A 26,600-nucleotide genomic window follows, 5' to 3' on the forward strand; every position below is an offset into this window, starting at 1 on the left:
TGCTGAAATCCAGGTCTCGGTAGATGTATCGGTTGGGTAAGGGGAAAGATCACGGGAAATATCCAGAGGGAGTCTATTTGTAATAGAACGCCGGAGACATCAAAATGGATCAAATATAGTGCCGGTCGGTAATTTTTGTATGAGGGACCTGACAGGGGTTTATTTAAAGGTGGCTGGTGTGGGTGAGAACTTGACGCTATCGTTATTAGATAAGCCCTTACGATAGACCAGACCGCCACCAAGAAGGAATTTGGAAGAGCTAGTAGGACCAATATTTTAAAAGAAAGCCAGACTGACACGGAGCATTGATGAGCCCAAGAGTGATATCGATAGTGGCGAACTGGAATAGACTGACTGTGATTCCTGGGTGACTGGACATTACAAGCCGAAAAAAATTCAGAAAAAGAAACATTGTAATTACTGGAATAGCTTGATAAGACATTCAATCAAAGTCAATTACTGGGCGGCTCCTTTTCTCTGCAGGCATCAAAACTGTGATTTAAAATTTACTCACTGCATTGATATTCAAGCAACGGTGTCACTCTAAGAAGGTGCAGTCTTGTCTGTCTTGCACTGCCACTGCATTAACAATACAAGATTGTGATTGAATAATAACTTTTTTTTTGATAATTATCTTTGATTTCATTAATCTTTTGTCGAGTCCCGTTTGTTTACATTGGACCAGTCAACAATGCTTCAGACGTGTTTATTCTTTTACAATGTGCGAAAAAGTGAAAGTGAAATGTCTCGAATTCTGTCATGCAACTGCAATAAACTGATGGCCGAATAAATGATTTTTTTGTTGGTATTTAAATACACCAATTTCGATAATTTGGGTCACTTGTTTCATTGCTTCCTCTTGTTCGAATACAACTTATATATAATACCTACTTATATGTGAAAAGGTATGATATAATTTTAATGACTTGGATGTAGGATAATTGACCACCGTTCAAAATTTCAAGTGATAATGACTCGAAGTCAAACGATTTTATTTTGTGATGAATTACATGAAAGAAAATTGATTGGTCTCATTTTGCCATGATTTTTTTTGGTTCATCTCATAATGCGGTATTTATTTAAGACAGCTATTCATCAGAACACATTCGAAGTTTCATAATGGGGCATTATTCTTCGTTTTATTAGAGGATTTGAAGTTCCGCACGGATCGGTATTGAGGCCACTACTTTTTGGATATTTACATGGCTAATGGTGAAAATTCCAAAAGGATTTTTCATTTACAAATTAAGGATCATTTCAATTCTGATAATACTAGGGGAGCCCAAGCGAGGATTTCGGGATTTACTAAAGCGCGGCAGATTAATATACAGGGGGATACCTTGTACTCGGTTAAGTACCTCCACCAAATATGATCCCCATAAATAAGGCCGCTCGTGCAGGATAAAGGATCATATTAGTAAAAAAAAATTTATCATCAGAAATTCTCGAGCGCGTCAGATTGAGGTGGGGTGAGTTAATTACATGCTGAAAAGTGTATATTCCAGTAATCTGACAATTTGAGAGTGACGTAAAGAAAGGGGAGGGCAGCAAAGTTGTAAAAAAATAACGTCATTTCGATATTCTCGAGCGTAGCTAATTTTTTTTATTTCGAAGGAAATAATTCAAGGATAACGAAAAATATATAATCTGACGATTTCCGCAAGCCGAAATAACAAAAATTCGTCGATAAAGTTTAATGCGTGCAGCTGTATGATACCTATATTTCCCTCTCCGAGTTTCCATTCCTCTTTCACTTTTTCTCTATCTATCACTCTCTCACTCCGTCCCCACTCTGAATTCTTTTGTCATGACGCATCACAGCTGATCACAGAGACTCATTCGTGATGAAGATGATGATTAATTAATCAATTGATTATGAAAATTGATTTTTTTGAGCATTTTTAAAAATTATTTTCTTATAAATACAAGTATTCTACTCAAAAAACTTACACTTATTTATTTGCATGCTATTTCCTGAGCTTTTCAATGATTTAAGTTCGATGATTTGAAAAAAAAAAATTTAAATATTTTTTCTGTCAGATTAGCCGAATCCCTCTAGATAATCGTCAGATTATGAGACAGCACGTCTAGAACATAAAGATGAACCATATATATCTTAATCTGACGCGCTTGAGTATTTCAAAATGGAGAATTTTTTTGCACATTATAATAAAGGCCGCGAGTTTGCGTCAGATCGAAATCGTCAGAGTTTTTTTTTGTTGCACTTAACACCCCCTTAGAAAATCTGATGCGCTCGATTATTTTTTTTTTTTCACTTTTAACCCTTACGTACAACCACCCGCATCATGCAAACGATCAGATTAACATACGAACATTAATAAAAATACGTAGGACATTGATGCTATCAATATCTGACGCGCTCGAGTATGTCCATGCAACTATATTTTTTTACATATTTAAAAATCTATAGCCGCTTCCCCCACCGATGAGAAGTTATACATTATATAACATTTTTTTCTTCTAATCATCTAATCTTTGCTACCTCATATGTTTCTATGACGCTCGTGTAAATCCCCATTTTGCATCGTGGGCTCCCCTACTATAATCTGTTATACCATAGGATTTTTGTACAGGTACAGCTTTCGCCACTATTACGCAAGATATATATGACAAGTTAGTAAGTATTATATTCTAGTATTCTAGTCTTATTAGATTTTTGGGAAGCATTCGATACCATCAATCATGAACTGATTTATGTGAAACTCAAATAATTTGGATTGTAAAGTGCTACCTCATTTCTCATTTGGCCATACTTACTGGGAAGGTTTCCAATGATTTGTGTTGATTGGTACCACTCTCCATCTCTTGATATTCTATCTGGAGACCCACATGGTTCCATGTTGGGACCTTTTGTGTTCACCATTATTTGAGAGTGGTTTAATGAACCGAAACCGGTCATAACAAATGAAAATCTTAGTTTTAATCAGACGAGAGTTACTTTCTTTGTCCAATATGAATTTCTACAAAATGAATAGCTCATCAATCGAACAAGCTATATATTTGTCATTAGTCCCTATGTAATCCATAGATTATGCTTGATTCGTCCAATATTGAGTTTTATTTGCTGTTTGATGTTTTCATTGTTTTAAAATTATAGCCCCTATCAATAGGGAGTTTGTTTGCATTGCATGTATCTTTTCTGAGTTGGCTACTCTGTAGATTTGTCATCAGTGTCAGTTGTCGTTTGTAGTTGAAGTTTATATCATCTATTTTTGAATTTTATTCGCTGTTTTTATTTTATTCATTTCCCTTCAGTATTCTCAGTATTCAACTGGTAATGAGGTAATGGCGTGAATAATTAACATGATAACTGAAACTAATGACAAATAAACGGACTAGCCAACTCAGAAAAATTACATGTGCTCCAGATTTTGATATAAACAACTCATAAAGGCGAGATAATTAGATAAAAATATTGTCACACATACCAGTATATTATTGTCTAATTCAGAGACCTCCTTGATGAAGTTGTATTGTGAAAATGATCAATTTGGAAGTTCTGAAAACTTCAAAGTTGCAAAAGTATCATTCTCGTTTTCTAACTAAACATTGGAATATCTGTTTCTTCTTCTAGAAAATGCTAAAGAATATGTCATCAACTGAAAACTGGAGTGAAAGATAACAAGGAATATCAGTTTTTCAGTCCAAACCATAAGTTAATTGGTAAATCATTTTTATATCGAAGTGGTTTTTTTACATTGTAAAACCTTAAAGATATTCGCAATCAATTAAAGGGCTAATCATCTTCAATACAAACATAATTGATAGAATCATTTGCTACGGCACTGAATATCTTGATTAATATTTTTGCTCGTTGTTCAAAATTATCCAGAGACTGCATTTCACGTTTTGTCGCTAACTTCAAGAGTATCATATTCAGAACAAGATTCGTGGCAAATTCAGGAAATATCAAGTTGCCTTAAAAGGAAACTGAGAATGTGATTCGAACTGACAAAAATTATTCGAGAAAAGATTACGATTCTACGACAAAAAAACAGAAATGAGGCCAATTTTCGAGATATAACTTATTAATGGACATGGATGATTAAAAATAATGAATGGCTCGGGTTTCGTTGAGATAAACATAAAAACATGGATAACTTAAAAAGTTCCATGATTATGTCTTGAGTGATTTACTGCCGTTTACCCTTTCTAAATCCAAGTGAACGGCCTTGTATCCGAAAATAATCAACTGGAACCGTTAGGGTGATTGAGAGCACACATTAGGAACATTACCATTAGAGTAACTAATTATCGAAAACATTAGGACGGTATTATCTATTACGAATTCAAATGCATTGTTCGGCCCTCTGAAATATTTATAATTGAAGTATTGGGTTGTTTTGTCCGTTCTTATGAGTCAATCGAAATAAACAGCAAATGAATCAATACACTTTTACTAACGTGACACAAGTCGATCAATTGTGACATATAACTCTAACCTAATATACAATTCTAATAACAAACCAAAGACCTTGTGGAATCTGGTAAAAATAAAAAAAGGTACCAATAAGAACAAAAAAGAAAACCTAACCTAACCTAACCTAACCTAATTTTAACTCATAATGGGAAAAAAAATTCCGACAAACAGGAAGTTGCAAATCTGTTTGGAGATTATTTTTCAACCTCAGTGGAAAAAAAAATAAACTCTCTCAACTTGCCTCAAAATAATTGTATCAAAAATGAGATAAGCTCTCCACAAAGCATGTTCTTCAAACCTATTAGCGATTGTGATATCAAGCACATTATCCTGGATCTAAAAAAGAAATACTCTGCAGGGATCGATGAGATTCCAGCTTTACTACTGAAAGACTGTGTCGAAGAAATCGCAAGTGAATTGGCCAATTTTGTGAACCTATCAGTTACACAAGGTTGTTTTCCAAAGAAATTGAAAATCACAAAAACTATCCCAGTGTTTAAAAAAAGGAGACACGCATTGTATAGAAAACTGTAGAATGATATGTATACTCAACTGCTTTTCAAAAGTTATAGAAACAGCTGTGTACAATCAATTGATAAATTACCTAGAGCATAGAAAAAAATTAACCCTTTGTCAGCATGGTTTCCAACACAACTACTCCATTGAGACCGCATCAACAGATATGATTCAGTATATCTATGAAAATATCTATAAAAATAAATATGTAGTAGGGCTTCCCTTTGACCTCACTCGCGCCATTGACACCATTAATCCATACTTCTTGACGATAAAATTAGAAGCAATGGGCATTCGAGATCCCATACAATCTTCCATTTTATCATACATGACCGGCAGAACCCTAAAAGTTGAGGTCAATAAAGAACTTTCAGAGAAAAAAAAATATTTCCCTTGGGACTCCTCAAGGTGGAGTATTGGGTCCTTTGCTGTTTTTATTGTATATCAATGACCTACCTCTCCACATTAACAAAGGACAGGTCTTCATTTATGCAGATGATTCAACAATTATATTAACTGCTAACGATACATTTGACTTGATGAATGATATACAACTAGTAGTGAAGAATTTCACTCAATGGTGTGAGAGAAATTACCTCATTAATAATATGGAAAAAATGGTCCTTATCCAATTCAGTAGTCCTCAAAAACATTTCAGCAACATGAAGTTCAACTTAGGCCACTCCGATATCTTAGCATCAGAAAGCACAAAATTCCTTGGCATGGAGCTGGATTACAAATTAACCTTCAACAACCAAATTGATAACATATGTAAAAAACTTAATGAACTGTATTACGCTTTTACTAGTCTCAAATCGAACTTTCATAGAAACCACTTGATTAACATGTATTACGCTCTTGTCTACACGGTAATCAGCTGTAATATCATTACATGGGGTAGGTCAAGTGAAGTATCACGAGTGTTCATTTTACAAAAACGATTTATAAGACTCATTTTTAGCAAGGATTATAATGAATCTTGTAGAAATATTTTCAAAAAGGAAAATATTCTAACGTTCCCGTGTGTTTACTTATATAAGTTATCAATTTAAACATATAATAATAAAGATAAATTTACAAAAAATAGCGATCTTCACGAGCACGATACTAGATATAAAAACAACATACACCTAAATCAATTAAACAAAACATGGTACTCAAAATCTCCCCTGTATGCTGGAGGCTACTTTTATAACCTGCTTCCTGAATGCATAAAATTAGCAAAAAATTTAAAAATGTTCAAATCCGACCTAAAGAAGTTTTTGCTCCATCACTCCTTTTATTCACTAACTGAATACATTGAGTTGAATATAAGAACTACATTCAATGACCAATACACAAATTTTCCACACTTTTAATTTGTTTAATTTGTTTTATATGTACATTTTATTTTATATTTTCAACAAATTTTGTAAATAGTTGGCATCCAAGTTTCGACTTATATTTGTATGTGTATGCTAAATCAATGATTTAATGTTTTATGTGTGAATACCTGACTATTTAAACTATTATATTTATCTTATTTTTGTGACTACCATTGGACTTATCTCATGTCATGTAAATGATTTATGGAGATTAATAAAAATTATCTATCTATCTATGTCGGCATAAAAATGTTCTGCCCGAGATTCGATGAAGTCGTGAGGGCCGTTTTTGCCTGGTCCTGATTGGCGGAGGTTCTACCGGTGAAAAATATGGTAATTGTTTGGCGACAGGTCTGGGACGTATGGTGGATGAAGCAGAACTTCGACCCTCAGTTTGTTCAATTTTCGGACGATGATTCGTAAAGTGCAGACGGACGTTGTTATAAAGTAGGATTGGACTCCTGTTGATAAGTGCCGGCTGCTGCTGACGCAATTTTCCGTATATTTCGTCGATTTGGCCCGTTTGAAGAAAGTAATAGTGGATCACACCAGAAGCCGACCACCATATAGTAATCATGGTTTTTTCTGGTAGAATTCTCAAAATGAAGCACCTCGAGCACCTATCCATGGGTTTCAATCATCTCCTGATACTCAATTCATTTCAAAGCATGTCAAACAAAAAAATGTCATGCATTCCCATTTCTCATCTTGCAACTACAAAGTCACAATTAATACCAGACTCATTATCCCGTTATTATTTATAATTACTATAATGTCTGAGGCCGTAAAAAATTCATTCAATCAAAGATATCGCAAAGATCAACATTCATTATCTAGTTGTTCGCTATTTTAATAGTAGCTCATTATTCAACGAATATGGAATGATAGGGGTATGACCTTTACTGTGGAACATAATCTGCTCAAATTGATATAATTACTTTTCCTCTATCGTGCAGATGGAACAACTACCTTTCATATAATTCTGCTTACATTCATGGTGGACTAACTTCAAAGGTCTATTTATTTGATGAATTTGAGATATTTTAAACGAGGTGATACTTGGTTACTTTTCTATTTACTTATATTACTTCTAGCAGCCTATTTTTTATACGTTTGCATAGTTATAGTTGGAAAACAGCTAAAAATCAGGTATCGTTAAGTTGGGTTGAGTCAGAAGTGATTGGGTCAATTTGACCCTCCACCGCAACCCGCAAAGGTTCATTGTGGCTCACACCTAGTCAAACTAAACCGAATAAACCCAGCTTCTTAACGAAACCAATTAGTTTATATGGTCAGTGCTGAAAACCTGATTCGGCAGGGCAGGCACAAAGCATGTACTTTGCTGTTTAATCATTTTCCAAACAGAGGCGACACACACTGTCTTCCGACAGTTTGAGTTTCTACATATGGTGATTCAGAGAAAAGTAACCTGTGAGAAGGCCCATTTTGACATCGTAGTTCATCCCTACTGTAGTCCAACAACTGTTTAGGTTCAAGCTCCGAAGGGTGAATGAACGCCTTTGGAGTGAGCCAATCCTGGAAGATTTTGCCAGCAGTGCATGAATCTTCTTGCCATCCAGGTGTTCAATATTCGTTTGGCGAAGCCTCAAGTGATTCCAATGACAGGTTCTTATCCGATGAAGTTGCTTGAAGCACCCTCATTTGCAATGAAGTCAGCAGCCTCATTTTGCTACCAGGATTTTGCTACCTATGAAGACGTTGTGCAGTAGAGGCCAAGAGCTTTCAATGCCGCTTGACTGCCTGATATTTTTTTATTTTACCAAAATGTTCGCACACACTTCAATAGAATATATTTTCACTTAAAATACAGTCGCATAGGTCCCTAGGCAGGTTGATATCTCTGTCCTGGGTCTGCGACTAAAACACCTGCACCAGAACCGGAAGGTGTTTTTGATCCATCTGGGAAACAACAACTATTTGCTCTTTATATTTCCTTCTCCCCAAGAATTCAGTCCTCTCTACTCGGGAAAAGACTGTGTAAGGCAGTTCATAGTTCACAGTTGGAGACTGTCAGAGTGTCAACCAGAAGTCTATTGTACTCTGCATGAGATTTATTCGTGCAGTTGACAAAGTGCAGAAATCTATATGCAGTCCATCTAGCCTCTTCCTCCAGAAAAATGTGGAGAGGAGGTAGATCTAGAAAGATATCCATGGCAGCTGATGGTGTAGTATAGATGGCACCGCAGATAGCCAGACAAGCATGTCTCTATAAGCCAGATAGCTTCGCCTGGGAAGTTTTCTGTAAAGCCTTCGGACCCCAGCCATTGCTTCTTAGGTGATCATTGGTCTGACAATCATCACATAAATCCAATGCATTTATTTGGGAGCTTAACTCCAAATTTTACCACGAATCCTTCGACATGTCCATGAGGACAGTTTGGCTTTGTGTAATACTTACAGCCTATTACTCGCACTTTACCGTAGTTACAGTTGGAAAACAGATGAAAATTAGGTATTAGTCAGGTAGTAAATAACAATATAAACAATGACAAACTTCTGAAAATTAACTTAATGACTCCCCTCCCCCATTACAAAAGGTAATAATTCATCTAGATGCATATGAAAACATCAACATAGCTGTGAAAAGTAGTTTTTGTCCTTTCCTGATGAAGCTGACTCGATTAGCGAAATGTGCGTTGCGAGACACCATGTTTGTGGTGGGAGGGAAATGGTTTCAATAGAATAAAATGATCGTCTCATCGTTATCAAGAAGTCTTTCATAATATTTACTTTCATTAATCAATTGTGTCACATTCGTATAGATCTGCCGTGACAATAGTGGAACGTTTCATGTTTACAGAAAATAAGCCCCGGCGAAACCGTACACTAGGTGTCTGCCTACACCTTCAAGACTCATGCCTTTCATTTGAATATACAGACATGAAATCGTGTGTAAATTAAATAATCAGTCAACAGCACGCCACATATTAATAAATTATGTCTTGATAACGAATATTAATGACAATTCTTTATTGTCTTTGTACTGTAATTTGAATATCTGATAGATAAGTCATTCAATAAACTGCATGTAATGTCATGATCTTTGAGTCATTAGTGAATCTAATCGAGTCCATATCGGTATCAGTGCAGGAAAATAAGAAAAAAAATATGTTAAACGGTTTTATTGAAAAAAAAGCTAATAATGATGTAGAAACTGTACTAAAAGCTTAAAAATAACTAGGAAGGTCCTGGGTAGCAGTCATCATACCAGTTTCCTCAGCAATCTACGGTTTTTATCAGATAAAAAAAATAAAATCGTTTGGCATAGTTTTTACGTGTTCACTCAGGTTACTTGAAAATTTCTTTACTTATTTTATTTTCAAGTTTGTAATTTCTAATTTTGTTACTCAAATCTTTCAGTGCCTCAGTATTACAAGGTTTATTTTCCCACAATTTGTTGCAATCTAACTGCTCAATACATAAACCTTCCAAAGACTTTACTCGCCTTAATGCCACGTGTGCTTTTCAGCCTGAATATACAACTGCGTAGTCAGCAGTGCTGCCTGCATTTTGTGGACAGTGGAAGCCCATGACAAAATTGAGGGTAACATCCTTTTTTGAGCCGCCCCATAATTGAACTTTGCTGGAATCTGTATGACCGTAGGATTGATAAGATTTTCGCCGTCTCTTCCAAAGTTGATCTGAACTGACGGTACATCTGTTACGTACATTTGAGTTCGACGAAACTGAGCCCAAATAATTTCTGCAAAGTAGCCGATAGCGCCGTTCACCAATCCTTTCGAAACGTCAATATTGGACCGCCATAGAAACCAGCATATCCTCAAATATTTGGAAGGCTTCAACATTTTGAGCGATCATGGATATGGCTTTCGAAAACAAAGATCAACAGGCGACTTTTTGTCATATTTTTCATATTTTCATCCATATTTGGAATGACGCAATCGAGAAACATGAAGAATCAAGGGTTTGCTGGCCAAACTTCGATGCTATGTCTTATCAGATCATTTTCGTGTAAGGCTCTTCAGTTTCTTGAAAGAACGTTTCCTGCAAGTAGTCGTCGACGGATATCTCTTGAATAGTTTCACCATCAACGCTGGTGTTCCTCAGGGATCCATATTGTCTCCAACTCCCTTTTTATTGTATATCAACGACTTATTGGAAAACAACAAGAATACAATATATCGTTTTGCTGACGACAGCACACTTGTCTCGTCATTTCATTTGGATTCCTGGACATCGACTTCGGAGGCACATCTTCACCGGCAGCAAGAGGTTGCATATCTTAATGAGGATCTAAAAGTGATTTCGAATTGGGGTGAAAGTAACCAGGTTTGCTTCAATGCCACAAAAACCAGGCATCGGTTTTCTCCAAGAAGATAAATGTCTCCGAACCGGATATAATAATGTCAGGTCAGATAATTCCGCTTCCTGACTTTGATTCCACACAGAGCGGTACATATCAGAAATACGCGAGGGACTCTGGCTGCTCATTGTTTTCAGGTTCAACTCAGAACACATCGAACTTTACTATTTGAGAACTCTTTCATCTGGAGATCTGCGTTTATGTGGAATAAACTTTCTGAGAACGTTTTTACAAATGAATTTTTTTTGGTCCCTTGAGAGCTGTCTGACTTGTCCATTTAGTCCAAGTCTTCAGAAAACACTGCAGCCTCTTGGGCTTATTGTGTTTATTCTCCCATCTTCTCATGACACTCAGTCCATCAGTCTCGTTCCCTGTACTAGTTTGTACAGGTTCCGTGTTGGATGTTCATCATATTCTTCTGGACGTAATTTTGTACGTCCATGTATTGCCTGCCTCCTGTCATTCAGTGCCTCACATTCGCATAAGATGTGTAGAGCTGTTTCTATCTCTACGTTGCATAATCTGCAGCTGAGGTCTCCGTTGTCCATCCCCATTTTATTCAGGTGTCCTCTAAGCGGACAGTGACCGGTTAGTAAACTTGTAATTATTCTGAGCCGATCCTCACTATATTAAAGTAGTTCTTAGGTTATCTTCTCGAACGGTTTCCTAATGAAGGTTCTACTGTGTTTGTCGCCAGGTACTTTTGTCCAGTACTCTGTTTGCTTCTCATTGGTCCATGTCCTAATCTGGTTTCGTATCAATGATTTTGGTACCTCCAGAGCTGGTTCAGGACCTATATATGAAGTTGATGATCCGTGTCTAGCGCATTCATCAGCTTTATCATTACCTGCGATTCCTGAATCCCCTGGCACCCAAAGTTAATTTGTTCCTGTTGGCAAGTTCATTCAGTTCTTCATGGCATTCCCAGACCAGTTTTGATGTCACCTTCGGGTTTGTCAGAGCCCCTAGTGCGGTCTTGCTGTCTGTTAAAATATTGATCCGCTCATTTCTTTGAGGTCTCAATTGAAAATGCCTTGCACACTGCAAGATAGCATATACTTTCGTCTGAAAGACGGATGTGTACAGTCCTAGCGGATAGCTGTAGTTTAAATTTCTATCCGCTTGGTATATTCCAGCTCCTGTTCTATGTTTGTTCTTCGATCCATCTGTATACCAGGTGTTTTTTCCAAACATGTTTTCGGGATGACTAATGGTCGTCCACTCTTCACGACTTACGATTTAGCTGTGAAGTTTATGTTAAAGGTGTACTTCGGTGTCATGTAGTCCGTGCACATATTCAATATGTGATCCTCAACATGTTCCGAAATTTCTGTTCGGTCCGATCTTTTGTAGTTCGGTGAGTTTTCCAGTCTGAATTGGCCCATCCTGGCCTCCACCATTATCACAAAGTGTAAAGTGTGAATCGCTACTTCCACACAGGCACCGCTCTGAGACTGCCTTGAGGATTTTCCTGTGAGGCTTGTGTTTTGAGATAGTTGTGAAAAAATATGTGATTCGCCATTTTGTAGCTGCAGCCATCTTGGATTCACAATGATACATAATTTATTAAATTGTATTGTCATCAAAAGTAAATGTGTGAACCAAATATCAGATCAATCTGTCAGCAGGAAGGGAGTCAAACTTCAATAACTAAATTTAACCCCAACAAACGGAAAGCTAAAAAAACGTTTATTAATAAAAATAACTATTCACGATAATTGATGAACTTATGTTATTTAAGTACGTGCTTTCGAAAGAAAAAGTTCATTGCCATTGTTTCATGCGGGCATATATGAAATGTATCATTGAGATTAATTTTTTAATCACTTCGGGCAATAACTCCTTTCATGGAAGAGATTGCTGAAGATTATATTACAATTAACCTCATGTGAATAATTTCTGTATACCTCCTCACCTTGAGGAATATTACGACACACATGAAGCACGCTGAATTTCAAATACACTGACCCATTAATTGGTGGAAATCAATATCACTATTCATGATAATAATCACAAGTCTTCGCAATATAGAATTCATTTTCAATGCGCCTTCCATTATAATACTAGATTCCTACACTACTAGTACTCTATACTACTTCACTTAATTAACAGAAATTACTAATTGGTGAACAGTTCGTTTTATCTATGTCAACGGAGAATTTTAATAAAGAACAAAATTTGATAAAACAGATGGTAGTAAATAACAACTTCAATTCGGACGTGAGTCATCACATTCTTGACAAAAACTATTCAAACAAAACGTTGAAGATAAGTGAACTACTAACTAAACAGAAACAAGAATTTCCAAACACAAAAGTCACGACTTTAACGTATTACGACGTACTTCATACAGCAAATGATGGACAAAAATTGAATCTGCTACAATCCCGGGAAATTAACAAACGTAATTAATCAACGCAGATACAATCCAGAAGTTAGTCAGAAAACAAAGCCGTAAATTCACTTATAGATTAATATACCCCAGATCAAACAATCAGAAATCAAGAAATGGGTAACTCTAACATATTTTGGAAATAGAACAGATATTGTTGCAGGTTTCTTCAGAAAAAACAATGTGGAATTGGCAGGTTATCTGATTTCCTTTTCAATGCCAAAGATAAAGTGGACAAGTTGGAGAAATCTGGAGTTTATAAGCTCAGGTATCCGGAGTGTAATAGTGTTTACGTGGGACAATATGGTCGAAATTTCCAAAAACGGTATGCTGAACATAAAAGGTCCTTCAGACTAGGTAAAAATGATTCGACATTTTTAGTAGTAGTTGAAAGTAGTTGTATTGGATGGACTTTTTTTCAGTTTGTGTGTCTGAAAGACACATCTGTGTGTGATATACATATCTATTTAAAGAGATTCCACATCATTCCACTCATTGCTGATAGCTGATAGAGAAATATATTTTCTTCGTTTTTGAAAAAATACCATAATCAGAAGTTTAAAAAATACTCAGTTGTCTTTAGCGACTCCAAGTGATTTATAATAAATAGTATTCATAAGAAGGGGCAAAAAATCAATGAGATGTACTGAAATTCCGAGAAACTCCCAAAAGGATTGAGAAATTAATGAAAAGTTTCATTACAGTAATAATAATAAATATTCATTTTTGAAAAAAATAAAATATTCACCACAGAACGTGTTACTTACGAAAGATATGTTCCTGAGTAATGAATGATTGATTACAACTTGATATTCAATTTATTCCTTTTTTATTGCAGGGAATTCTACTATTGATTATAATTTCTGACGAAAGGCGATGTTCTAGTGCCAAGGAGCAGGTGAGTGAATGATTGACTAAGGATAATCATTTTACGGCTTGTAAACGTAAAAAATAATGTTCCAAGTTTTTCACGTTATCGCTTCATGAGATTGATCCTGTCCTTCAAATGTGGAGTTGCTGATATTTTTTCAAACCACCAGATTATTGAAAACAGTGTGTTTTTCGTAAATTTCTAGGACTATACATCGACAACGGTCTCAAATTCAATAAACATGACAAAAACTTGAATAACTTGTCCTTTTGTGATGCACTGTTTGGAACCTTTGTTGTAGTAATGAATATTACTAGAGTTTTTTCCCAACATCAAACCGCTATTTCAACACCTCGACACGTGTTTCGAAAACGTTGTTTTAACACCTCGACACGTGTTTCGAAACCGTTGTTTGAACACCTCGACACGTGTTTTATGAGTTCTTCTTCTCATTTATCACCAAATATCAACTACTTTTATACAGCATATTATTAGACGAATACCGAAACAACTTCAAATCAAGAAAAGAAATCAAATCAAGAGGAAGATCAAACTCTTGAAGATGATCACTTGGTGAAGCAAACACGTGTCGAGGTGTTAAAATAACGGTTTGGTGTTGGGAAAAACTCCAGTTGTCCTCTGGTTGTTATGCTATGAAAATTGCTGCAAACAAACTAGGATACTCAACTGCAAAAACAGTTGCGATACGGTATCCCATTCTGGGGATTGTGCACTGGTAACGTTCTTCAAAATGTTTTTGTTTCACTAAAAAGAGCCCTGAGATGCCTCTGTAAACTGAAATTTCGCGATTCGTGCAGACTTCACTTCAAGCAACACAACATACTCACGGTAAAGTCTATATTCATTTATTTATTTATTTATTTGTAATACAATACTCTACAGGACATAGCCCAATTACAGAGCAGGAAATAACAGAGTATAATAAATACATCACAAACAATTGATTGTAATGTCTACAAACACTATAGTCCGTTCATAATTTGTCGATAGCACAAAATGAGGGCCCAAGTCATAAAACGGTCGTAAAACTCGTAAAATCATAGGCGGAGGTTCCTGAGGTGTTTATTCATTAAATATAAAGCTTCAGTTTATATTCGAAACTTGCCTTGAAAGGGTGAAGTTGTTACGAACGAAAATAATTTTTGGTTTAGTACATTTTTTAATCGCATTTAATTTACGGCTCGTTGGTGTTTCGGCGTCTACGGCAGTAATTACCGTCTCTAATATTTATTTTGCGAATTTTGTGCAGTGCGTGAGTAACTTTTTTTCATATTCCTACAAACATATACGTACTTTTCGTTCCTGCTTGTTTTGTTTGATTGCTTGGGATGGCTTCGTCATCATCATCAACATCATCAAGTTTTACACCGGTACTGTTGCGTACAGTCAGTAAGTCTGTCTATTCACCAAGAGAGAAGACTATTGTTTTGAACGTTCACGATGCTCTGGTTTCTCAGAATCCCACAAACACTGTTCAGAACATAATCAAGAGTTGTACCAACATGACGGGCGTAGTGGAGTCAACAATATATAGGTTCCTATCAGAAAGAAAAAAAAAAGGTATAGCTAACCCAAATACAAACGAATACTTTAAGAGGGGGAGAAAACCTATTGAAATTGATGAATTTGCCAAAAATGGTATTCGAAGGAAAATTCACGAATTTTTTTTACAAAAAAGAAATACCCATCTTAAACAAAATTTTACAAGAAGTTAGAGACGACCCGGATTTGCCTCATGTCGGACGAACCAAATTGTGGCAAGTTTTAAAAGAATTAAATTTCCGGTGGGAGAAATCAGACCGAAAATCACTTTTGATTAACCGGGAAGAGATAATATGTTGGAGAAGAAAGTATCTAAGATCTATACGAAAATTTCGGGCTGAAGGAAGGCCAATTTACTATCAGGACGAAACGTGGGTAAACGCAGATCATACTCTCACAAAAATTTGGACAGATAAAAATATATCAAGCTCCAGGCAAGCCTTTATGGAAGATTGGTCTACTGGTATTTCCCCACCCTCTGGTAAAGGCAGTAGATTAATAGTTTCTCACATTGGCAGTGAAAAAAGATTTGCTAAGCATGGTTTGTTGGAATTTGAATCCAAAAGCACAAAAGACTATCACGAGGAGATGACAGCTGATGTTTTCGAAGAGTATTTCGAGCAGATGATTGAACATATACCACCAAACTCAATTATAGTATTAGATAATGCACCTTATCATTCACGACTAGTTGAAAGACTTCCAACGACTGCGTGGAAGAAACAGGATATCATTGACTGGCTGCGGAATAAGTCCCTGCCTTACGAAGATGGAATGGTTGAAGCAGAACTTTTAAAAATTGCCCGGCAACACAAATCTAAGTTCAAGAAATACGTAGTTGACAAAATGGCGGAAAGACGAAACATCACAGTCCTTAGACTTCCACCCTACCACTGCGAATTAAATCCAATTGAACTCATTTGGGCACAAATGAAAAGCTATGTGGCTAGAAAAAATACGTCATATAAAATACAAGCTGTACGTGAATTGTTATATGAGTCTTTACAACATATTACAGAACAAAATTGGCGAGATGCAGTAAGACATGCAATAGAAGAAGAACAAAAAATGTGGGATCTTGACACTATAATTGATGCGACTGTAGAGACACAACCGCTAATTATTAACCTGCAAGACGAAGATGATCCTGTTTATTTTGAATTTGAATAGTTTTGTAAGTAATCGTAGTTTATATCATTTAAAAATAGGTATTAATTAAATAAATGTATCTTTTACAAATTGCAAGTAACTTATTATTTTTGAATAAAATAAAGAAATTTTTTTAAAATAAAAATACAGTGCACAGTACCTACAGTTTAAGAATATTAATATATTTATTTATTTAAAGTAACTAATGTTTTAATCATATACTCTACGACACTGGTCACTCATTTCCACTCAAAATACCTACATAATCGGATTTAAAGTTTTATAGCTGTATTGTATTTCTTCAGATACAAGGTGGGTTAGTCGAAAACATCTTAAACTGCCAGTTTTAGTTTGGTTTTTGTTATTATATCATATTAGCTGTCCTGTCTGTATTTCAGTTCTCTAATGAAGGTCAAACTTGCAGTGAGCTATCAACAAATTATGAACGGACTATACAAACTTAATATATCTAAACTATCGCTAACACAGTTTGTCACTTTACACATGGTATGGATCGGAGAATTCTCCAGAACATTTGTGCGGGATGTTTTTATATAGAAAGTACTCGGGTGTCTGGAACAGATTCTAGGAAAGCAAATATTAAACTTTTCAAGTAATGTTGGGCAGTCAACTATGCTTTTGATAATTTTATAGGTGAGTACAACACTATAATATTCACACCTTTTTTCGAGATTGCTTTTGTAGCAATCCAGAGTGGATTGTTCCTATTGAAGGATAAATGCCATCAGTTAGCACTTTTAAAAATCGTCGATAAATTGCTTCTAATCTAATATGATATTGATAAAAGGGGCTCCACACAACTGACGCGTATTCTAACTTTGATCTTAGGAGAGCATAAAATAGAGTTTTTAAGGTCAATGTTTCTTTGAAATCACTACACACGTGCACACGTGGAGGAGGAGGACGCCAGGAGGAGGACGCCAAGATCAGTATATGTTTCTGGTCTCACCAGGGAAACGTTTTCTATTAAATAATCAAAGATCAAGATGTTCGTTTTCAAACGGTAGGACATGACCTTACATTTATCCGGGTTTAGCGACAAGTTATTTCGATAACACCATTCTACAACCCGTCCTACGTTTGCTGAGAGGTTCACACAATCATGTTCTCAACGAGGCAGTATAGTTTTATACTTGAAACAGTGTGTCTCATGAATAAACACAAACAAAATTTCATTACAAAGAGTAGGCATGTCTACTCTACCCGTCAAAGTAACCATCTCAAACTACCATTACTATCTTCCACTCTCGTTAAGGATTCAATTATACCTTAACTATTGAACGGAACGAGCTATGGAGGTTGGGTAAAATTCAGGTAAAAAGGTACTGCTTTTACTACGTTTTGACATAAAAATGATTGTGGTCACGTGGCTTTGTGTCAAGAGGGCACCATCAACTTTTTTTTAAAAGGGAGATCACGTGGCTCTTGGTTCCATACAGTGTTTCTTCATCCATTTTGATATAACGATTCGTTTCAATACGAGTGTATTTCACACCCGCGAGACCGAAATCCCTATGATAGTGTTACCTTTCTACCCGTGGGTTGCCCAATTCAGTTGAACTGTAAACTTAAACTTCAGCTGTTATTCAAATGTCTATCGTCTTATTAGATCGCTTCGCGTACCGCACTGTCACTGAAACTTGACTGTCCCGATAGGCGAGTGGATCGAGTTTATATTTGGCAATCGAAGGCGGTAGAAAATTCAGTGGAATTCCATGGAAGCAGATAGCATTATTCTCGCCACATCTAGAACGGCCGCGAACATTCGCAAAACTTCAGCCGGATTGGACGCGCTCTTAGCCACGTCACAATTGGTTTATGGTTACCAGTGGCGGCCGGCGTTATTTTCTTTAGGGCGTCATTTATAACAATATTCATTGATCAAAGTAGTTGCATAGAAGTTAATTGTACAATATTGGATAAAACATTTGATGAAATCACTTCATGAACTGACGAGGATCGGATATGTGATAACTGGAATACCATGTAGTTTTTCATTTACAATGAAACATAAATTTCCCGTAATTTCGGTGTACGCTGAAAATTATTTGATTATGCATTTTATCCAATTTTTTTCATGTATATTTCAATATCTACAAGTGAATTCTAATATTTTTCAGAATTCGCACTCCTTCAGTTATTCTATAAACAGTGGCGAAGTTATAAGTCATCACAGTGAAGAAACTAACTGGGGTGTAGTGAGAGGCTCGTTCAGCTTTCTGCAGCCTGATGGTCAGATTCGAGTGGTCCAATATCAAGCTGATGAAAAATCTGGATTCAAAGTTGCAGTTCATTATAGGAGATTTCTCAGTGAGTACAATATGTTATATTTTTGATTGGGAGGATTCTTCAATAGGCCAAATTACATTATCTTGAGTTTCTTGGTGGGCTAAAACCCCGAAACTAATATCTATACTAATATAAATGCGAAAGTTTGTGAGGATGTATGTATGTATGTTTGTAGCTGTTTCACGCCTAAACGACTGAACGGATTTAGATAAAACTTCACATAAATACAGCTTACACATAAGAATAACATATTAGCTACAATTTACAAAGGTTATGTGTAATTTTGGTCGTAATAAACGATAAGTATTAGGTAAGTCGGAACAATTCTTGCTTCATGAGAGCTATCTTGGCTTACGCTATCTATACCGTTGGAGTTACATGCAAATAATGTACCGTAAGATTTTTCATCTTAAATGGTTATAAATGAAAGTCTGCGATAGCATATATCTACCTCTAATGTGGTAGCCACTATATGCAAAATACTGAGCCATAAATACAATTAAATTGGATACTTTTTTACAATGCACATTTCAGAATATCTGTCGAATTCTTATAAAAAATGAAACAATTATCGTTTTGAATATTTAACAATGATAAATTTTGTCTTTCACACTGAGTAATTTGTACAAATCGTTTGAACGTTATAACGATAAGATTAACCTTGGCGCAACGCCATTAGCCATTATGCGTCGCTTATACTGTAAGACGACGGGAGACGCTGCGCGGGGGAAAGGGACGGTCTAAGCAATGAAGCGCCATCGCCGAGAACGTGACCCGAAGACGGGATGACGCGTGAGTGCAGACGTCGTTGACGGTTGTGTTAGTTTCGCGAATTTCTTTATAGGTAACATATTTCGCTTCTCGAAACTATTCATTACTTAAAGGAGTTGGTATATTTTTTTAGTTACTGTATTTGTGAATCAAAAATATAAATTAGTAGCTGTTGCCCGCTCTTATATACATGTACAACCGAATCTTGAAGTATGCAAGTAGGTTGTTTGTATAACAATGAGCATCAAGAATGGGAATCAGGAGTTTCCACCCCCAAGGGGGAAAAACCGTAAGAAGGACTGAAAATCTCTAATTTCAAAATAAACTCGATACAAAGATGGATAGCTCGTGCAGAGAAGTAACTTTTTTCTCACTAACTAATATTTCATGGAAAAGAAGGTTATATTTTCAAGTCTCAGAAATATATCATTTGTTGCTTAGGAGACTTCCAACCTTCTATTGACGTAAACCAGTAGTATACGTTGAACGTTAAGAACGGAAAAGAATTATCTTGCAAAATACTTCACAAAATTCAGAGCCCCATCACAATATAAAAATATTGATTCGAAAAATATCCTTTCTAAACCCCTAAAATGATTGAGACTACTTCTTCACAACTTCATAATTCTTTTTCCCAATGAATATCTTCTTGGACAATTACAATGTGTAGCCTATTTTTAGATCTATTATATGTTATCCTTATGTAATGATATTTAATGATATATTACATGATAAATCAATAGAAAGGTCACTTGTTCGTGATACGTGACAGATCAAACACCAAACAAACTTTATCTAAGACCTATGTTGATTGACACCAATCAATTAGTTGCAACTATTTCAAAGGTAAATCAGTAAAATTATTGATTAATGAAATAGTACTCGTGTGAAACTAGTTCACAGTCTACATAATCTGTCAGAAAGGCTTGTTTCAATTAGTAAAATATCACTTGATTAGAGACATTTTCAGACTTTGTACAGGTGCAATTAAGGGTTAAAATATTGATCAACTCCACGACTCGTAGATTTAACTGTAGCATTTGCAGAATTCTTCCACATACCTAGAAAATATAACTAGTTCACCTGCGTAGAACCGATCCCGAGGGTATATCCAAATAAAAAGTCGCCTACATTATAATTCTAGATAATGTAGCTTTCCTATAGTGAGGGAATCATCAAACTCTTTTCAGTAGTCTAACAGTTCATTGATTGAAGCTGTCTCTTTCCGACTTTGACTAAAGGCCACCATACACTGCAATGTTGCCCGACAGCGCTTGCTACTGTTACACAAGACATTGTTGAGGGATTTGATAAGGGAATGATTATCACTCTGGTTCTTCTAAATTTTTCGAGAGCATTCGATTGATATTCTATCAGGAGTACCACAGGGTTCCATTTTGAGACCTTTATTGTAAAATGAGAGTAAAATTGTGCGTGCAAAATTGTAGGGACGAAGCGTTCATACATTGTCAGGTCACAAAGCCAGTTCGCAGGTAGTTTGGACAGCGACACGATGAAACGAGCACATAAACTGGCAGTGGCAGCGGCATTAGTGATAAAAAGGCAAAATAGAAAAAACGTCGCAGGTGGTCCAAAGATTGGCTGTTAAAAAGACAGCAATTTTCATATATCAATTTGTTAACTGAATTGAAGTTACAAAAAGACGTACTTTAATTATTCTATTTTCAACATATCGTTTAATTATTTCAGCAGTTTTCATTTTCAGCACTTCATAGTTTCACAGTAATTCAATTTTATCTGTTCTAGCATAGAATTCATGCCTTTCGGTTTTAGACAATGGAAGTCCTGAATATTTCTTCTTATACAGAAACATTGTCAAGCACCTTCAAACAATCTTAGTTTCAACGTTACCACATTGTTTAGCTTCGCTCTTTGTCTATAAAAACAATTTTGTTATTATACTTCTTTGAAATTACCTTATATCCAGTTTAACCATTTCAAATCTATAACAATTTCACCGAGTTCGTGTTGAAAATCTGGAAAAAGAAGTTAACACTGTTAACTTCTCCTGAGTGTAATTTTATAACATAAATATTAACATATTTTCTTTTTATCTCCAACATGTTCAAACTGTGAAAACCCAAATAACTGTTCAATTTGTTGGTATTACAATTAACAAATGACTATTTGGTTTCTTTCCAAAAAAATTAACAATTCCTTACATAAACATAAAAAATACCCCATATATTTTTATTATCACCTGTTGTAAATGTTCCTGTTCTGCTAGTTCCTGATCACTTTCAATATTGGATTGGCTCTGACGCGGAACTTGTTGGTCCTCTAAAAACTGGAAATATGTAAAATACCACAAATGTGGCTCATATACTGCGTCACTTCCTACATCGGATTTTTTGCTATCTATTACTTTGTCCCTTTCTTTTCTTACTGATCCTCTCATGGAATCTATTTTCTTTTTTACAGTCTCCTTCGTCGCATCAGGGTCTACCTGCTGTACTTTCGTCACTAATTCCTTATTATTCATTATTTTGTTGCTATATTCTCTGCAGTTTACATTCCACAAACAAGGGTGACTTCTTTATAACTCAATAAACTGTATTACAAAATCTTTGCTCCAAATTCTTGTATCCATGTTTGAATGATTTTTGCAATAAACATACCCTTTTTTAACGAGTTTTCGTTGTCGATGAATGACGGTTAAGATTGCTATGCCCACACACACGTTGACTTGCACAAACCTGTTGACATGTACGTGTAAAATTATGGTGGCGACCGTAATTCAAATTGCCGAGTAAGATTGTCAGTACTACGCCACACACTGCAATTTTGCACGCACAATTTTACTCGCCACGGTTAAAATGGTCGGGCAACATTGCAGTGTATGGCGGCCTTAAGAAAGATGAATTAGACTTCATTTGGACTAATAGAACATAACATGGTGGACATTCTCACAGGCGGCTCTGCAGCTGGCTAGATAATATGAGGTTATTTTATCAAAAAAATGTTTTATGTATGAGAAAGCAGAACCTTGTGAGACTCATTGGTATAGAGCTTCCCAAAAATATATATCTTGTTACCACAAAAACGGCATCAAATATCATTCACAGATTGAGTATTTATCCATCAGAAACAAACAAAAAAATCTTTTCTTTTCTATTATTGGTTCAGATGGAACCTTCAACGCTATCGAAACGCGATTATTCCTGCAAACATTCTAAGCATTAGTTTTTGTTTCAGCAAAACTGATGGGCCATTTGCGATATCCGAAAGATTTCAGTCGTCCAATTATCTTAGTTGCACCAGTGGGTTTGATTACTAGTGAGTTGTTCGAATCAGGGAGTGCCGAACTCAATTTTGAAGAAGTGAAGTGAAGGAAGAATTCAAAAACCGATCGAAAGACAGAAGAATTTTAAATACTTCACATTTAGCATTAGACTGAATGTTGTCGGATAATTTCTTATATTTACTGATTTCCTCACTTGAAGCAGAGCATTTTGCAAAGAAGATGGCAAAGAAATACTCAAAGTTGATAACAAAGTGTGGTTAGATTTTTAATAGAAATACATATACTGAAACTTGCTTCTGATCAACTTTAGAAAGAATATTGTCATTTATTAGCATTACTTTTTTATACAAATCTCGAACTGAAAATTGTATTTCACAAGAATATTCCAAAATAGTTGGTATTTTCTTAGATTGAAGAAATTATATAGTTATGAGTACACTGTAGCTTTACACAATCTCCTGCATCTATTATATGTATATTTTCTTTCCAATATATCTGAAAGCTCAAATGGGCTTACACAAAATCCTACCCTCTAGGTTTATTGAAAATAGCAAAAATCTGCATCATGATACAAGTGGAAAAGGTATATCTTGATGTACACTCCACTTTTTTGCTGTTTCTGCATATTGAAATGTCTGCTGATGCACATCTTCACCAACAGCAGGAGGTTGCATATCTTGATGAGGATCTAGAGATGATTTAGATTCGTGTTGAAAATAACCAGGTTCAATTCAACGCCACGAAAATCCGGGCTTCGGTTTTCTCCGAAAAAATGAATGTCTCCGAACCGGATTTAATAATGTCAGGACAGACAATTCCTCTTTCTGTTTTGATAAGTTTGTCTTGGCACAATCATGTCGCTGGAATTGCAAAGGCTGCTTCTCAAAAGCTTGAAACACTGTTCCGAACCAGAAAACGTACACACCTTAGCAACGTTTGATGTTTTATGAAGCTCAGGTCAGACAGGGCTGCTCCTGACTATACAATTGTACGAATTGCTATACAATTCAATATTTTTTCGTACATGCATACCTCATTGACGAAAAGCATACATTTTGACTTCATTTGGTTTTGAATTGATTCGAACAAGGCCACGGTATATATTTCAAATTTCAATCACTTCGTCCTTCGATAGTCGAGTAATCTGTCTATTTCTGTCTTCCGTCTCATTATGATAGGCGTGTCCGTCTGTCATAGAACTCATAGAAGTCATAGATCACGATCACAGAGCCCAAAGAACTTATTTTTCAGATCAGTCAAATGTCAAATCTGTCGAAAACCGCTGACGCTAAAAGAAAAATAAATCCACAGTGAGAGAAGAGAAATGGCGAATTTTAAATAAATATTTATGAATGGTAGTTGGTAGTTCACCTCACCCCTCTTGATTTTTGTTTTAGGTAACTATGTGTTATCATTTGATTTGATACATAATATAAGCTAAAGTTAGATTAGTGAATGCAGAATTTTCAATTAATATTAATGGAAATAGTAATCAAATCAATATATTTGCAATAACCACTCCAAAATATTTACATTTCACATACGATAGAGTGTCTGCGCATGCGCTAATCGCTTTATTCCATCTTTGCATCATGCGGGAAGCTGTCACTTGTCAATTATTCTGATGACAGTGTTGGCGACCATTGATGCTATACAATTATAGCGAACAGCATACATTCTCATCTATCATTTTCGTACAAATGTTTTTTGCCTTGAAGCAGCACTGAGGTCAGATCTTCTTTGAAGTATTGTTCACATGCTAAAACTGCTGGATTCCATCCAGAAAAGAGCCATCCGCCTGATTGGAGACGCGAACGTCACTTGCAACCTTGATAGTCTGGAACATCGAATGAAGGTTGAAGATTTGTCTCTCTTTTACGGATACTTTCACGAAAGGTTTTCAAGTTTAAAAATCTGTTCAAAATCTGTTTTTCCGTTAATCAGCGGTCGCCCCCATACAAATGACAACTCTCAGAAGTTGAGAACTTGTGCGAGCTAAGGACTAACGAGGTCTTACCTTTTAACGTGTGATTCCTAACACGGTTGCAGAATCATCCCAGATTCAACCAGATAAATTCCCTCGAGGAAAATATCTGGTCGAGGCGGGAATCGAACCCACGGTCTTCCGATCGTGAGTCGGGCGCACTACCACCGCGGCCAATTCCACAACACAAGTGACTTGGCACATTTGATTCCACCAAGAGTGGTACATATCAGAAATACGCGACATACTGTGGCTGCTCATCGTTTTGAGGTTCAACTCAGTACACCTCGAACTTCACTGTTTAAGAACTCTTTCATTTGGAGAACTGCGTTTATGTGGAAATTCTTTCCAAATCGATTTATTCTCCAGCGATTCAAATCCAATATGAATCGCTACTTTCGCACAGGCACCGCTCTTAGAGTTTCTTAGGGACTTTCCTGTAGCGCTCGTGTTTTCCTTTAAAAAACCAATGTGATGTAATCTGCCTATAAACGACCACTCTCAGAAGTCGGAACATGTGCCAGCTAAGGATTAACAAGGTCTTGCCTTTCAACGTGTGATTCTCAGCACAAAAATGGTCACCACAATGTCACCACATAGTGCTATTTTCACTGAAAAGTTCAGAAAACCACAAGACTTGTTATTCATAGTGTTATTTATTTTCTTCAAATAACGGATCAACCCATTCATAGTGTTCAGTGAAAATTTCACAGTGTTATTTGTATAGAAAATGCACAAGTACTGCAGAAACATCCTGAAAACAATTTAAGAGCGGTGCCTGTGTGATATCAGTTTCTCACGTTTTTCAATGGCTGTAGAATATATTTATATGGAAAAACTGCCTCGGAAAGTTTATTTCACGAGATGACGTTCACTAAGTGAAAAAAAACACTTATCGAAAACTCCTATATTGACAAAAAGGTCATTTTTGTGGGGATCTTCACTTTCCACGGAGTGCCCTTTCATATGTTAGGTCTGTGAATGATAGATGTGTGAATTCCATAACGAACATTTAGAGTACAAACTGAATAAAAAACGTGTTATAATGTAATGCGATGTTCATATGAAAGTAGTGATTTCAAAAGAATCGTTTTCATATAATTTAATGATCTTATAAAAGTAGTAGTTTTAAGAGGGCATTTTCTTTCAGTCTGTATCCAAAAAAATAGAAAATTTTGAACTCAATTGCTTCATTCCTCTTTTCAGTATTTTCACACATTTTTATTACATAGATAGACAAGTTGGAAGCCAAAAAAATGTTTTTCGAATATGTATGCCTGATGATGAGAATATCGCTAAAATATATAACTTACAGTACTTATTCGTTTTACATTTTGATTTGAGTTACTGGTGAATTGGCCCTAAGTAAGTGCCCTGTGGGACACCACAACATTTCACTTGGCATTACAACTGGCGAAGGTCAATGTTGGAATTGAAGTCAAAGATAAGCTTCTTTTAAAAAAAAATAAGCCATATCAGGTCCCCTCTGGACCTGTACGTTAAGGAGGTTGCGTTAACTGCCATGTTACGCGCACGGCTGGTGTAAACCTCGAATTAGGAATGGGTCAGTTGAGGCTTAGCCAATGGCGAGAAGCGCTTACTGCGCAACCTCTGCCGCAGGCAACAAGT

The 26,600-nt window shown here is 35.9% G+C and overlaps 1 protein-coding gene across 1 annotated transcript in view; it reads left to right on the forward strand.

The window, feature by feature from the left end:
- The window catches only part of LOC111515036 (larval cuticle protein A3A), a 36,106-nt gene extending 12,680 nt beyond the window's left edge, over positions 1–23,426 (forward strand). The window contains exons 2-4 of the mRNA XM_074184366.1: positions 13,897–13,956; positions 18,783–18,972; positions 22,939–23,426. Of these exons, the coding sequence (XP_074040467.1) occupies positions 13,897–13,956; positions 18,783–18,972; positions 22,939–23,072 (384 nt within the window). The 3' untranslated portion in view covers positions 23,073–23,426. The remainder of the gene's footprint in view (positions 1–13,896; positions 13,957–18,782; positions 18,973–22,938) is intronic.
- The last annotated feature ends 3,174 nt before the right edge of the window (positions 23,427–26,600 follow it).

The sequence above is a fragment of the Leptinotarsa decemlineata genome, unplaced genomic scaffold, assembly GCF_025532065.1.
Source record: "Leptinotarsa decemlineata unplaced genomic scaffold, Ldec_3_MD MMD2_tig00026354_RagTag_RagTag, whole genome shotgun sequence".
NCBI lineage: Eukaryota > Metazoa > Arthropoda > Insecta > Coleoptera > Chrysomelidae > Leptinotarsa > Leptinotarsa decemlineata.